The sequence below is a fragment of the Xyrauchen texanus genome, chromosome 44 (genome assembly GCF_025860055.1).
Source record: "Xyrauchen texanus isolate HMW12.3.18 chromosome 44, RBS_HiC_50CHRs, whole genome shotgun sequence".
Taxonomy (NCBI): Eukaryota; Metazoa; Chordata; class Actinopteri; order Cypriniformes; family Catostomidae; genus Xyrauchen; species Xyrauchen texanus.
The window spans coordinates 29993527-30007743 of record NC_068319.1 but is presented as its reverse complement, the minus strand read 5'-3'; the positions used below and the strand labels follow the sequence as shown (position 1 = coordinate 30007743).

At 39.2% G+C, this 14217-nt stretch overlaps 1 protein-coding gene across 2 annotated transcripts in view; it reads right to left on the bottom strand.

Moving 5' to 3' along the window:
* Window positions 1-462: 462 nt before the first annotated feature.
* The window catches only part of auh (AU RNA binding protein/enoyl-CoA hydratase), a 63999-nt gene continuing 50244 nt past the window's right edge, over window positions 463-14217 (bottom strand). For both annotated transcript variants that reach the window (XM_052117731.1, XM_052117732.1), the window contains 4 exons: window positions 12225-12412; window positions 11377-11427; window positions 8890-8937; window positions 463-1157 (listed from right to left, as the gene is read on the bottom strand). In XM_052117731.1, the coding sequence (XP_051973691.1) occupies window positions 1080-1157; window positions 8890-8937; window positions 11377-11427; window positions 12225-12412 (365 nt within the window). In that variant the 3' untranslated portion in view covers window positions 463-1079. The remainder of the gene's footprint in view (window positions 1158-8889; window positions 8938-11376; window positions 11428-12224; window positions 12413-14217) is intronic.

Sequence of the window (14217 nt, the reverse complement as noted above, 5' to 3'; positions counted from 1 at the left end):
TGTTTTCCACCAAAGTTTACATTTATCATAATTAATAATAATGATGAATGTAAATTTAAAGGAATGTCATTTCAGACCCGTATTTTGTAATTTTTTCTGTGGAAAGAATCTTTACGCAGTTCTCATCCATACAACAACACTTCATAGTGACAAAGTCTGTCAAACTTAAAAAAAAAAAAAAAAACATAAAAGTAGTCCCTGTTCTGTACTATAGACTACTATATTCTACTTTAGAATCTACTTTGATTGGTAAGTGACATTTGGCAGCTGCAAATAGATAAAATATTTTTGTTGGGCTACCGCTACGCAGTTGTACATGGATGACCTTGGCAAGCGGTGCCACTTTTTTAATGGCTCCTCCATTCCACCACCTCTCAATGAATAGACAGTAAATTTGGAACTTGTGATTGCGGCATAAACTGGCATATACTTGCATTGTGCAAAAGTAAGACAAAGTTTGGATATGCTTTAAGGCTTTATTGCATACGTTACAAATATTCATTTCAGCAGTTCACTTTTTTCTTCTAAAAACTGGCCAGTGCTCATTTCTATACACATTGAATTAGATTGAGAAATTATCCTTACAGCAAAAACCAGCTAGTTGTTGATTGAACTACATATACAACTATACTGTATATAATTTGCAGTGAAATTAACTGTGATGAACAATATCAGTGCTGACAGGTAAGTTACTTGAAGCGCTGTTCTTGATATATTGTCATGCTCATATATAACAACATACACTTTTATTTGTCATTTAGTATTAGTTTGATGTGCATTTTGCATTAGTTCATCTAATGTGTGAATAACCAAAGACTTACCACATTTAACATAAATGTAAAAGTTTACACACACATTAAAAAAAGAAATGGACATACCAAGTGAAAAAAAACTTGATTCACAAAGAAAACTTTAAAGCTTGCGATTCACAATTTGAACTGAAATCCCTACAGGTTTTACCATTACCCAGGGACTCGGCAGCACTCCAACTATTTCAGGTATGCGACATACTTTGAGACTCAACGAGTGAAAGGCAATTTTGAAGGCAGCAGCTTGTAATTGCACTCGATAGGCCAGCATTACTCGCCCTTGTAGCGAGGAGGCCGTTTGTCTTTAAATGCTGCCAAACCTTCCAGTCTGTCTTTTGTTGGGATCACCTAAGAGACAACAAAGAGCCATATCAGTGGAATGCTGAAGCTGTGCCGCCTTAAGAGCTAAATTTAGTGGCATTCTGAGCGATCTAGGCCAATGTTTATGAACTGCATGAAATAACTGGGTGTTTTTTCAACTATGGCCCCTTTTTGGCCCTGAGAACCTGTATAAAATAAACTCCCTTAAAGAAACCTTCTCACATTCTCACTAGTTTGTTTTATTTGTCTGCGATGTCCAACTGCGGATTTTGCATTGTTTAACCAATAAAACAAAATGTATGACTTAAAATAAAAATAATAGGGAAAAATATAGATTTTAGAGCACGTCACTTGTTCTACATGTAGGACTAGAAATAATATTATGAAAAGCTAAAAATAAAAGTCAGTAGTAAGTTAGTCAAAATGACAGTGACAACCAAAAACAACATTAAGTATGAGATGAGCTCTGAATAATCACCAAATAACATAATTGAAAGTTACAACAAATACAATTATTCTCTTAATTAACCAAATACAGAGCTAGGCTACTAAATGAAAATAAATAAATTATTGCATTTTCTCATTTTTTTTTCATTACATTTATCATGCATTATCTTTACAACATTATTTTTATTAATATTTTACTTTTAATAAATTTAATTTAAATGTCTGTAAACTTCTTTAGTTAAGATTCATATCACACCAATTGTATTTATTAATAAATAAACAAAACAGAAAGATTGAACAATTTATATTGGTAAGTATTTATGGGACGTTTTAATCCAAATCAGCAAATACAGTTGGATACAATTATAGAAATCTGTCTCATTGTGCATCATCCATAGGGAATTTGCAAACGTGATACATTATCATCCTTAATGAATTTTCTACATTTTGCGAGGCCTATAGGTTACTAATCTAAGAGGAAAAAGATGTGCTATATATCCCACCTTTTTTGTTTTCTCCAATGTGAACGGGAGAAGTTTGTAATTTTTCAGGGCCACAATTCTTTATTTCCACAATGAATATTTTCTTGCTACCAGCTCATTATCACTGTAGGCTACCTCCTGCACTCAAGTTCATTCTCAACATCTGTCATTTTCTGTATTTGTGATCTGTATTTGGGGTCTTATTATAGGCCTATTTGACAAAATCCATCTTTCTTGTAAATGTTAGCCTATGCTTGTGATGGAGTGGTATTGGATCATTTTCACTGATTGGGACAATTGGGGCCACAATTGGCTATGATGTGTATTGTGCAGTCTGACATCATGTTGTACAGTGTGCCATGACGATATCAATGAGTTCATTTCGTACAGTCTGACAAAAAACAATCGTACAGTGTGCACCCATCTTAAGAATGAACAATAATTTTACAGCACTTATTAATCTTGGTTAATGCAAATTTACACATATACTAATGCATTTTATATATTAATTTATATATGTTAACATTAGTTAATACAATGTGAACAAATTATATTGTTCATTGTTAGTAAATGATACCTAATGCATAACTTTACCATAGGAAAGTTACCATAACTTTTCTAGGAGGACAATTTAAAACACATTTTTTAACCACTCCACAGATTTAATATTAGCAAACTATAATTTTGGCAAGTTTTTTAGGACATCTAATTTGTGCATGACACAAGTAATTTTTCCAGCAATTGTTTACAGATTGTTTCACCTTTAATCAGCTATCACAATTTCAGTGGATGAGAAGTTTACATACACTAAGTTATCTGTGCATTTAAGCAACTTGGAAAATTACACAAAATGACAGAAGGAAACAGGTAGACAAGTATCTATATCCACAGTAAAACGTGTCCTATATCGACATAACCTGAAAGGCTGCACAGCAAGGAAGATGCCACTGCTCCTAAAACAAAACAAAAAAAGCCAGACTACAGTTTGCAAGTGCACATGGGGACAAAGATCTTACTTTTTGGAGAAATGTCCTCTGGTCTAATGAAACAAATATTTAACTGTTTGGCCATAATTACCATCGTTATGTTTGGAGGAAAAAGGATGAGGCTTGCAAGCTAAAGAACACCATCTCAACTGTGAACATGGAGGTAAAAACTTAATGTTGTGGAGGTGCTTAGCTGCAGGAGGTACTGATGCACTTCAAAAATGTATGGCATTATGAGGAAGGAATATTATGTGGATACACTGAATTAATATCTCAAGACATCAGCCAGGAAGTTAAAGCTAGGTCACAAATGGGTCTTTCAAATGGACAATGTCCCCAAGCGTACCTCCAAAGTTGTGGCAAAATGTCAAAAGGACAACAAAGTCAAGGTATTGGAGTTGCCATCACTAAGACCTGACCTCACCTTGGCTAAGGTGTATGTAAACTTCTGACTTCAACTGTATATTTTAGGTATGCATTAAGTAAAGTGACAAAAGCAATGTCTATTTAGTAACATCCATAAGATATTTTTCTGTGGTTATAATATATTACAAGACACTTGTATTAACTTGTAAAAGTGTTTTTCTCTCAAAATTACATTGTGAATGTGTGTTCCGTTTTATTCTGAGCAAATATCAAAATTTTGTTTTTTCAAATATTAATAATTTAAAAATTATTATGCACTACTCATGCCAACATTTATTTTTTTTCAAGAATTTCAGCTTTTAACAAGACTTTGTTTTTATTACATTTTACACCACATAAATTTTTTTCCTAAAAAATATCAAAATTACTTTAAATTTTCCGGCAACCAGCACCTTATCGTGGTGGAGAGGTTTGTGTGCCCTTATGATCCTGAGGGCTGTGTTGTCTGGAGCCATGTGCTCCTGGTAGGGTCTCCCAAGGCAAACTGGTCTCAGGTGAGGGGCCAGAGTAAGAATGATTCACAAAGACTCTATGGTAAAAACAGAAGGAGGAGGAGTTACCCTGCCCGGAGGAAGCCCGGGGCCCCCGTCTGGAGCCAGGCCCAGATGGAGGGCTCGTCGGCGAGCGCCTGGTGGCCGGGCTTGTCACGGAGCCCGTCCGGGCACAGCCCGAAAAAGCGACGTGAAACCCCCTTCTACATCCCTTGGGCCCACCACCCACTGGAGAAACCCCAAGAGTCGGGTGCGCTGCCATATGGGTGGCAGTGAAGGCCGTGGGCCTTGACGGACCAGACCCGGGCAGCAAAGGCTAGCTCTGGGGACGTGGAATGTCACCTCACTGGGGGGGAAGGAGCCGGAACTGGTGAGGGAGGTGGAGCGTTACCAGTTGGATCTGGTGGGGCTTACATCAACGCACAGTTTTGGCTCTGGATCCATACTCCTGGATAGGGGATGACTCTATTCTTCTCTGGAGTTTCCCAGGGTGTGAGGCGACGGGCGGGTGTGGGGATACTCACGAGCCCCCGGCTGAGCGACACTACGTTGGAGTTTACCCCGGTGGATGAGAGGGTCGCCTCCCTACGCCTACGGGTTGTGGGGGGGAAAACTCTGACTGTTGTCTGTGCATATGTACCGAACAGCAGTTCAGAGTATTCTTGGAGACCCTGAATGGAGTCCTGAATAGGGCCCCAGTAGGGGACTCCATAGTGATGCTGGGTGACTTCAACGCACACGTGAGAAATGACAGGGACACCTGGAAAGGCGTGATTGGGAGGAACGGCCTCCCCGATCTGAACTCAAGTGGATGTTTGTTATTAGATTTCTGTGCTAGTCATGGATTATCTATAACAAACACCATGTTCGAACATAAGGATGCTCATAAGTGTAAGTGGTACCAGAGCACCCTAGGCCGAAGGTCGATGATCGATTTTGTAATCGTGTCGTCAGATCTGAGGCCATATGTTTTGGACACTCGGGTAAAGAGAGGGGCAGAGCTGTCAACCGATCATCATCTGGTGGTGAGTTGGGTCAGGGGGGGGGGAAAGACTCTGGACAGACCTGGGAAGCCCAAGCGAGTAGTGCGGGTGAACTGGGAATGTTTGTAGGAGGTCCCTGTCCGCGAGATCTTCAACTCACACCTCCGGTGGAGCTTTTCAGGCATCCCTGTGGAGATTGGGGACATTGAACCGGAGTGGGCAATGTTCAAAGCTTCCATTGCCGAAGCCGCGGTGGAGAGCTGCGGCCTCAAGGTTTTAGGTGCCTCAAGGGGTGGTAACCCTCGAACACCGTGGTGGACACTGGTGGTCAGGGAAGCTGTCCGACTGAAGAAAGAGGCCTTCCGGGATTTGTTGTCCCGGAGGTCTCCGGAGGCAGTTGCAAGGTACCGACAGGCCCGAAGGGCTGCGGCATCAGCCGTGAGGGAGGCAAAGCAGTGGGTGAGGGAAAAGTTCGGAGAAGCCATGGAGAAGGACTTTCGGTCCGCACCAAAGTGATTCTGGAAAACCGTCCGCCACCTTAGGAGGGGGAAACGGGGAACCATCCAAGCTGTATACAGCAAATTTGGGACGCTGTTGACCTCAACCGAGGAGGTTATTGGGCGGTGGAAGGAACACTTTGAAGAACTCCTAAATCCCAACACGCCCTCTATGCTAGAGGCAGAGCCGGAGGCTGATGGGGGATCAGATTCTATTTCCCTGGGGGGAGGTCACTGAGGTAGTCAAACAACTCCGAAGTGGCAAAGCCCCCGGGGTTGATGAGATCCGACCAGAAATGCTGAAAGCTTTGGATGTGGAGGGGGTGTCATGGATGACACGCCTCTTCAACATTGCGTGGAAATCTGGGACAGTGCCTAAGTAGTGGCAGAACGGGGTGGTGGTTCCCCTCTTCAAAAAGGAGGATCAGAGAGTGTGTGCCAACTACAGGGGTATCACACTTCTCAGGCTCCCTGGTAAAGTTTACTCCAAGGTGCTGGAGAGGAGGGTTCGGCCGATTGTCGAACCTCGGATTGAAGAGGAACAATGCGGTTTTCGTCCTGGCCGTGGAACGACAGACCAGATCTTTACTCTCACAAGGATCCTGGAGGGGGCCTGGGAGTATGCCCATCCAGTCTACATGTGTTTTGTGGATCTGGAGAAGGCGTATGACCGGGTCCCCTGGGAGAGACTGTGGGAGGTGCTGTGGGAGTACGGGGTGGGGGGGGGGTCCCTTCTTAGGGCGATCCAATCCCTGTACATCCAAAGCGAGAGCTGTGTCCGGGTCCTCGGCACAAAGTCGAGTTAATTCCATGTGGGGGTTGGTCTCCGCCAAGGCTGCGCTTTGTCTCCAATCCTGTTTGTGATATTCATGGACAGGATATCGAGGCGTAGTCGAGGTGGGGAAGGTGTCGTGATTCGGTGGGCTGGGGATCTCATCGCTGCTCTTTGCAGATGATGTTGTCTTCATGTCATCATCGCTCCGTGACCTTCAGCTCTCACTGGATAAGCTGGCAGTCGAGTGTGAAGCAGCTGGGATGAGGATTAGCACCTCTAAATCTGAGGCCATGGTTCTCAGCAGGAAACAGATGGAGTGCGTACTCCAGGTAGGGAAGGAGGTATTGCCCCAAGTGAAGGAGTTCAAGTACCTCGGGGTCTTGTTCACAGTGAGGGACAATGGAGCGGGAGGTAGGCGGGAGAATCGGGGCAGCGAGGCGGTATTGCACTCGCTCTATCGCACCGTTGTCCGCGAAAGAGAGCTGAGCCGAAAGGCAAAGCTCTCGATCTACCAGTCAATTTTTGTTCCTACCCTCACCTATGGTCATGAAGGCTGGGTCATGACTGAAAGAACTAGGTCGCGAGTACAAGCGGCCGAAATGGGCTTCCTCAGAAGGGTGGCAGGCTTCTCCCTTAGACATAGGGTGAGGAGCTCAGTCATCCGTGAGGAGCTTGGAGTAGAGCCGCTGCTCCTTTGCGTCGAAAGGAGTCAGTTGAGGTGGTTTGGGCATCTGGTAAGGTGCCCCCTGGCCGCCTCCCTAGGGAGGTGTTTCAGGCACGTCCAGCTGGGAGGAGGCCTCGGGGGAGACCCAGGATTAGGTGGAGAGATTACATCTCCACACTGGCCTAGGAATGCCTCGGGGTCCCCCAGTCAGAGCTGGTTAATGTGGCTCGGGATAGGGAAGTTTGGGGCCCCCTGCTGGAGCAGCTGACCTGACTTCGGATAAGCGGTTGAAGATGGATGGATGGATGGACTTTAAACTCAGTAATAGGGCTGCAACTAACGATTATTTTGATAATAGACTTAAAAGGATGTATTAAATGTGCTTAACATCAATAAAGAGGACAAAATCATCTTTTAAAAATACCTCTAAATAACTAAGTGAAATACAAGAAAAAAAATTATTAAGTTTAATGGGGTTGCAGCATGAAACATTTAAATTTTTCCATTGATCATGGAATACACAATGCATTTACGTAAATGCATCTTGTTTGAAAGATTTTTTGATATTTTAAAATATTAAATTATGTGAAATATTATATTCAACATTCTCCAATTACAATTGTTTCTTCTGCAGTATAGCTCCTAAAGTAAATGTGCATGAGGAATTTTAGATATTTATATTGGAAAACAAACCAAAAAAGACAAATAAAAAACTTTGGGCTAAGACTACACTCTCTCACCTTTTTGTTAAATTCGATCAATCTTTAACTTAAAAAAAAAAATATATATATATTTTTATAGATCTGCATATTGTTGATTTTCTTTATGATAAGATACACACCGATACACATACATTATATTTTGATTCAATACATCGCCAGCCATCTTATAATCTAGTTGCAGCAAGCTAGCACGGGGAAGAGCATCTCTGCGCGAGAGGGTATATCAGCCGGTAGAAGTTTGAAACTCTCTCTCACTGTTTTCCACGCGACTCATCTTAGTGGCTCTGACCAAACAGAGAAATGCCAGTTTCGGAGTTTGAGCTTATTTACACAACCGCTTCCTTATAATTTTAACTCTAATAAAGGATGCGTTTAAGATATACAGTATCACATTTTTGTAAATACTTGATTATATCTTTTCATTTGACTACACTGAAGAAATGACACTTTGCTACAATGTAAATTAGTGAGTGTACAGCTTGTATAACAGTGTAAATTTGCTGTCCCCTCAAAATAACTCAACACACCTCTAAACCGCTGGCAACAAAAGTGAGTACACCCCTAAGTGAAAATGTCCAAATTGTGCCCAAAGTGTCAATATTTTGTGTGGCCACCATTATATTCCAGCACTGCTTTAACCCGCTTGGGCATGGAGTTCACCAGAGCTTCACAGGCTGCCACTGGAGTCCTCTTCCACTCTTAATTTTTAGACAATCTGACAGGTAAGTTTTGCTCAAGTGGAATGCCAGGTAAGGTTCCGCTTTATTTCACGTCAGGAAGACACTGCTTCTGTATTATAATTCCCTCATACTTTGCGATCTACATCACCTTTGCACCTGGACTGTGAGCTGTTTTCTTCCTCTCTTCAGTCAGGCATGAGTGGCAGTGCTGCTCTCGTGTGCCATCATAAGTGTTTCAAATGACCTCATGTTGCATTAAATGAGATCAAATGACTACATTTTTGTAGACAATTTTTTTTTGTCGACGTTGTTGATAACGTCAGCTAATCGCTTCAGCCCTATTTGAGAAGTAACAAAAATTAATAGTTAAAAGTCTTAGTAAAAAGTTTCCAACAGACGTGACCTTCATATAGCAACAACTACAACAACTAAAATAAAGATTAAATCTGTTGGGACCTCATGGGATAAACAGAGTGCCAATGGTGAAGAAACACCCAGTTAAATGGAATTTCACTTTGTGGTACCTAAATGTAATGTAGAACAATATTTTGTATACTTCACTGAACAGTCAATAAATGGATTTATTAAATTATTGAGCAACCATACCTGTGCATAACATGCCTCTTCGATAGCTAATCCTGTTGTTAAATCCACCTGGAACATATAAAAAAGCTGGTTATTTCAGTGTGTATATGAAAACTGATGACGTAAAGCTAACATTACTAATGTTGTTTATATGAACCATAATTATTATATACTGTAAAACCTGACTGAATGAATTTTGCGCAACCACTCAAACCACAATTTATTTTCTCCTTGTGGATGTAGAAGCACACTTTCAGAGATGCAAGAACAACACAGACCTACTTTTGTAGGTTACCGTGGCATTTCACTGAAATAGAAATATCTTGACTCTCAATATAACCTCATTTTTAAGTAAATGTACTTTGGCATCAAAATCTCAATAGAGTTCTTTCTCCAACGTTTTAAATACAACACCCTTCAAAAGAAGGCCAGATGCAAACAAGCTAGTTTGCTTCTTAATGAAGGACCTCCTTAAAGAAGGAATTAAAAGTTCAACCATTTTATCTTAATTTCTACTTTGTTAAATGGTTAGTTTACCCAGAAATGAGAATTCTTCCATTATTTACTCACCCTCATTTGGTTCTAAACCCATGTGACTTTCTTTCATGGGACACAAAAGAACACATTTTATATAATGTACTGGTTGCTCTTTTCAATACAAAGTATGGGGACGGGAGATAAATGAAAGAGTTGGGGGTTATTAGTGAGGGTGAGTAAACTATAAAAATTTGAAGAGGTCTCTGCTCTTTTAGCTTAATGATAAATAAGACCACACTTTTCAGGAAGTGTACTTTACAGATCATGTCCTGAGGCCTTAAGGGATGTTGTCCTGCAGTGTTGACAGGTTGGCCTCTAGGGTCAAGTTGACATCTCAGATGACAGTTGCACATGACTGCACATACCCACACTTTCACTGATAAGATTATAATTTAGCTGTTATCCATGGTGAGAAGGTGGATGTGGAAAAATCATCTGCATGTGTATCATTACTGCATTGGGTACTATAGGTCACAGGCTCGGCGTTATGATTACAAAAATTCTCTCTCAAATATTTGCTATGAAATGTCCCAAAAGTTTTTTTTTTTATTTAATGAGATGAACCATCATTTAATCTAAACAGCCATTGCAGCCAAGTTGATTCAATATTTTAAAATAAAAATCTATTTAAAAATAATAAAGGCATGTTTCCCACAGTTATCATTAAATGAACACAATAAAGAATTAGATATAAATATAAAAGAGCATATCAATGAAAATGATAACATTCTTTATACATAGTAGTTTAACAAAAAGCATTTTTACCTTCATTTATTTTTACTAAAACATGTTTTTTGAATGCAAAACAACTTTTTGGAACCCAGTTGAATATTTCATAATACTAAATTATTACTGTGGGTCCCAGTCAAGTTTATTACAAGATCATAATACTTAATGATTATGATTTTGAGGATTAGATTTTTTTTATTCAAAATGTATTCATTAATATATTAATGTTGTATTTACTTTACCTTCATCTGGAGCTTTTATTTTGACACTGAAAATTTCAAGTGCGAATTTAAGAGTTTACAATATTCTGCATATGGTGAAACACTTAAATCTCCTCCTTTTGTACTGTGCTATGTTTGTAGATTTGTATAATAACTTAAAGCTGTTACTAGTGTTTGGAATTGCTTGAAGCTTGGACATGAGCTTCTCTGAGAGTGCTGAAAACATCATTAGCCCCTGCATGCACACAGATCAGCGCATCACCAGTTTATTCTGAATGCACACAGACCATGTGTATCTGTCTTGAATCACAGTCTTCTGCAGTTTAATAATCACATATGACCATATTGCCATTTTGATGTTATTTCTGATTAATTGTGCAGGCCTGAAGGATCGAGAAATTAGTCTACAGATGCTACAGAAACTTAATAGCCAAATAAAAAGTGCATTAAAATTCACACAAATTGGGACAAAACATTGGTAAATGCAGATAATAAAATGCAAATAACTATATAATTGTGAATAGATAGCAAAACCTTTAAAGGGGTCATGTCATGAGCAATACATTTTCCTTGATATTTTGACATATAAAAAATTATCTAGGCCTACTTAAAATCATCACACCCTCGGCCCTTCCCACTGCTGCCCTGTTTGGAAACAGATATCTGTGAAATAATTAAACATGTTTTAAAATGTAATTAGTCTAATTACTACAAGTACTTAATTTTTCTAATCTGATAACAATCAAGATTACATGCAATCTGTTACTACCTAATACTAAATATAATTAGTTAATAAACACGGACATCTTAATATTACTGTTGCTGCCATTTTGAAGCTACTCTTATCCATGGTAATATGGCATGAATGACAGCTAACTGTTTTAGTACATTATAGATTCAGCTAATGTCTTAAAAGACACTGAATCTTTGTCTGACTGAACTTGGATACCTGGAATCTTTTTTTTTTTTTTTAAACAAAAACAAATTACAAAAAAATCAGTTAAATGTGCAGTAATCTTACCTCTATACCCTGGTTGATTGCCAGCTTTGCCATTCTGATTGCAATCGGTCCCTGAGAGAGAGAAAGTGAGCACTCACAAAGCTTCATCAGAAGAGTGAACAATTTAAATCCTAACTACAGTATTATAATCAATCATATTATAAGCAAATCATTTGAAAAAGCAGACAACATTATTGTTGCAAAAATATTTTTCAAACGGTCATTGTTTGACAGTAACATGTTATCTGTAAATCAATGTGTGTGTCCAAGTGAATGTCGCAAAACCTGTTAAAACAGTCATATTTCACTCAAAAGAAACAGAAAATGATTGTATTCTTTAAGCTACTTATGTGTGGCTTAATAGTTAAAGGTTGTGTCTCTTAGATTTTAGGTTTAAACTCCAGGAAGTGCAAATCGTGAACCATCACCACTGTGCACTTCAGCAAGTCATTTAAAGGAAAAGTTCACCCAAAAATGATAATTCTCAACATTACGGCGTCTCAACTTGCATGACTTTTTTCTTCTGTAGAACACAAAAGCATATATTTTGATGGAGATATGATGTGAAAGTATCAATACAATGCAAGTCAAATAAGACCAACACTTTCAAGATTTTGGACCCCATTGACTTGAATTGTATGGATATATTCAGTCATATCTCCATCAAAATATGTTTGTTTGTGTTCCGCAAAACAAAGATCATACGAGTTCAAGATGGCATAGGGGTGAGTAAAGGATGAGAGATTGATAATTTTTGGGTGAACTATTCCTTCAAGTTACTTCAGGCGGATTCTTCAGATAAAAAGTGAATTTAACATCGCTTTGGATAAGGAATTGTGCGCTAATTGAACTAGTGTGACTATTCATACCTGAGGGTTGAATTCCCGAGCCAGATCCAGCGCTCGTAAGTATGCAGCATCTCCGCTCTGATTCTGCTCTACAGCATGATTCACAAGACCAAAACTCTTTGCTTCCATGCCATCCAGTACCCGTGCCGCAAATATCAGCTCTTTTGCGACAGACACTCCGATAGTTCGTGGCAGGCGCTGAGTTCCCCCTACAGACAAAGAGACAAAAACTTGGTGGATAATTCAAAGGCCATCATACAAATTTTACAAGTTTTCAAATTTCAAAGTAAATAAATAAAATTTTGCCTAAAGAAAATAAAGCCAAACTAATCAAACTGGTTCTAACACATATCACCAACATGCTAAAATTGACATTAAACAATGTCAATGCAAATAATCTTATAGTCGAAAAATAATCTAAAATTTATTTTATGAAAAAAAAAACAAAAAAAAAACGGGGTGTTTATATTTGGTAGCTAAATTAGCAAGTAGCAAATCATGGTTCATGGCTGTGACTTAGGAATATACAGTGGCAAGAAAAAGTATGTAAACTCTTTGTAATTACCCACATTTATGTATATATTTTGTCTTATAATCTGGTTAGATATACATCGACGTTACAATAATAAAGAAAACACAACCTGTTAGGGGGCCTGGGTAGCTCAGCGAGTAAAGATGCAGAGCTACTGAAGTCACGAGTTTGAATCCAGGGTGAGCTGAGTGACTCCAGCCAGGTCTCCTAAGCAACCAAATTGGCCCAGTTGCAAGGGAGGGTAGAGTCACAAGGGGTAACCTCCTCGTGGTCACTATAATGTGATTTGCTCTCGGTGGGGTATGTGGTGAGTTGTTTGTGGATGCCATGGAGAACAGCGTGAAACCTCCACAAACCTGTCTCTGATGTAACGCACTCAACAAGTCATGTGATAAGATGCGTGAATTGATGTCTCAGACATGGAGGCAACTAAGATTCATCCTCCGCCACCCAGATTGAGGGGAGTCATTATGCCACCACGAGGACTTAAAGAGCAAATTGGGAATTGGGCATTCCAAATTGGGGAGAAAAAAAACAAACAAAAACAAAAAAAAACTTAGTTTTAACTAATAACACACACATAATTGTATTGTTCTTGCAGATATTGAAAACAAAATTCAAACATTCACAGTAGGCTAATGATGTCAACAAAAGCTAATTAGAGTCAGGAGTTGGAAAACCTGGTATTCAGTTAATGAAACGAAAATGGAGGTGTGCGTTAGAGCTACTTTGACTTATAAAAAGCACTCAAACATTTTGAGTTTGCAATTCACAAGAAGCATCTGCTGACATGGACCAAAAGAGAGATCTCAGAACATCTTCAATTAGGAATTTTTGCATTGCATGAAGCTTGAAAAGGGCTAGAGATTTATCTTGAAGAGCATAGATATTCATCTGTCAACAGTTAGACAAACTGTAAGAGAGCCGTTCACACCACACATACTAAGAATATGGCTGAGCTGAAGCAGTTCTGTAAAGAAGAATGGTCCAAAATTCCTTCTAAATGTTGTGCAGGTCTAATACGCAGCTACCAGAAACACTTGATTGAGGTTATTAATGCCAAAGGATGATCATCCAGTTATTAAATCCAAGGGTTCAATCACTTTTTCACAGCACTGTTTATGTTTAATGGAATGTGCCACCAGCATCACCAAATGGGAATTGCAAAATGTATATTTATTTTAAAACACAAGACACTTAAATAAAAGAACTAAAAAGAATGCACAGCCAAAATAATTATATATATATAATTAAAAAGGGCAGTTAGTATTAGCTATATATATATATATATATATATATATATATATATATATATATATATATATATATATAGAGCGCAATACTAACTGCCCTTTTTTTCCTCCCCAATTTGGCATGCCCAATTCCCAATGCGCCCTAGGTCCTCGTGGTAGCGTAGTGACTCGCCTCACATGGCTTGTTGAGTGCATTACTGCAGAGACATGGCTCGTGTGGAGGCTTCAC